General features: G+C 53.6%; 1 protein-coding gene across 1 annotated transcript in view; it reads right to left on the bottom strand.

Moving 5' to 3' along the window:
• Positions 1–224, bottom strand: part of ASPWEDRAFT_33281 (uncharacterized protein) — a gene marked incomplete at both ends in the record, with an annotated part of 4,089 nt that overhangs the window by 502 nt on the left and 3,363 nt on the right. The window contains one exon of the mRNA XM_040833753.1: positions 30–216. Coding sequence (XP_040683253.1) covers positions 30–216 — 187 coding nt within the window. The remainder of the gene's footprint in view (positions 1–29; positions 217–224) is intronic.

The raw sequence follows: 224 nt of genomic DNA, 5'->3' as shown, positions 1-224 counted from the left end.
AGTGTAGATGGATGCTCTGGCCCTAGTACCTTCTCTGATCCTTCCAAGACTCGTCGGTGCATGCCTTCAGCCTCTTCATACTTGCCCTGGCTAGAGAGGACTGAACCAAGGTTGTTGACGCTGGCGAGTGTGGATGGATGCTCTAGCCCCAGCACCTTCTCTTGCTCTCTTAATGCTCGTTGGTGCATGGCTTCAGCCTCTTCATACTTGCCCTGGCTAGAGAG

This window comes from Aspergillus wentii (genome assembly GCF_001890725.1).
Source record: "Aspergillus wentii DTO 134E9 unplaced genomic scaffold ASPWEscaffold_12, whole genome shotgun sequence".
NCBI classification, from domain to species: domain Eukaryota; kingdom Fungi; phylum Ascomycota; class Eurotiomycetes; order Eurotiales; family Aspergillaceae; genus Aspergillus; species Aspergillus wentii.
Note: the sequence above shows the minus strand (reverse complement) of the source record. Positions and strands in the feature narration are given on the sequence as shown.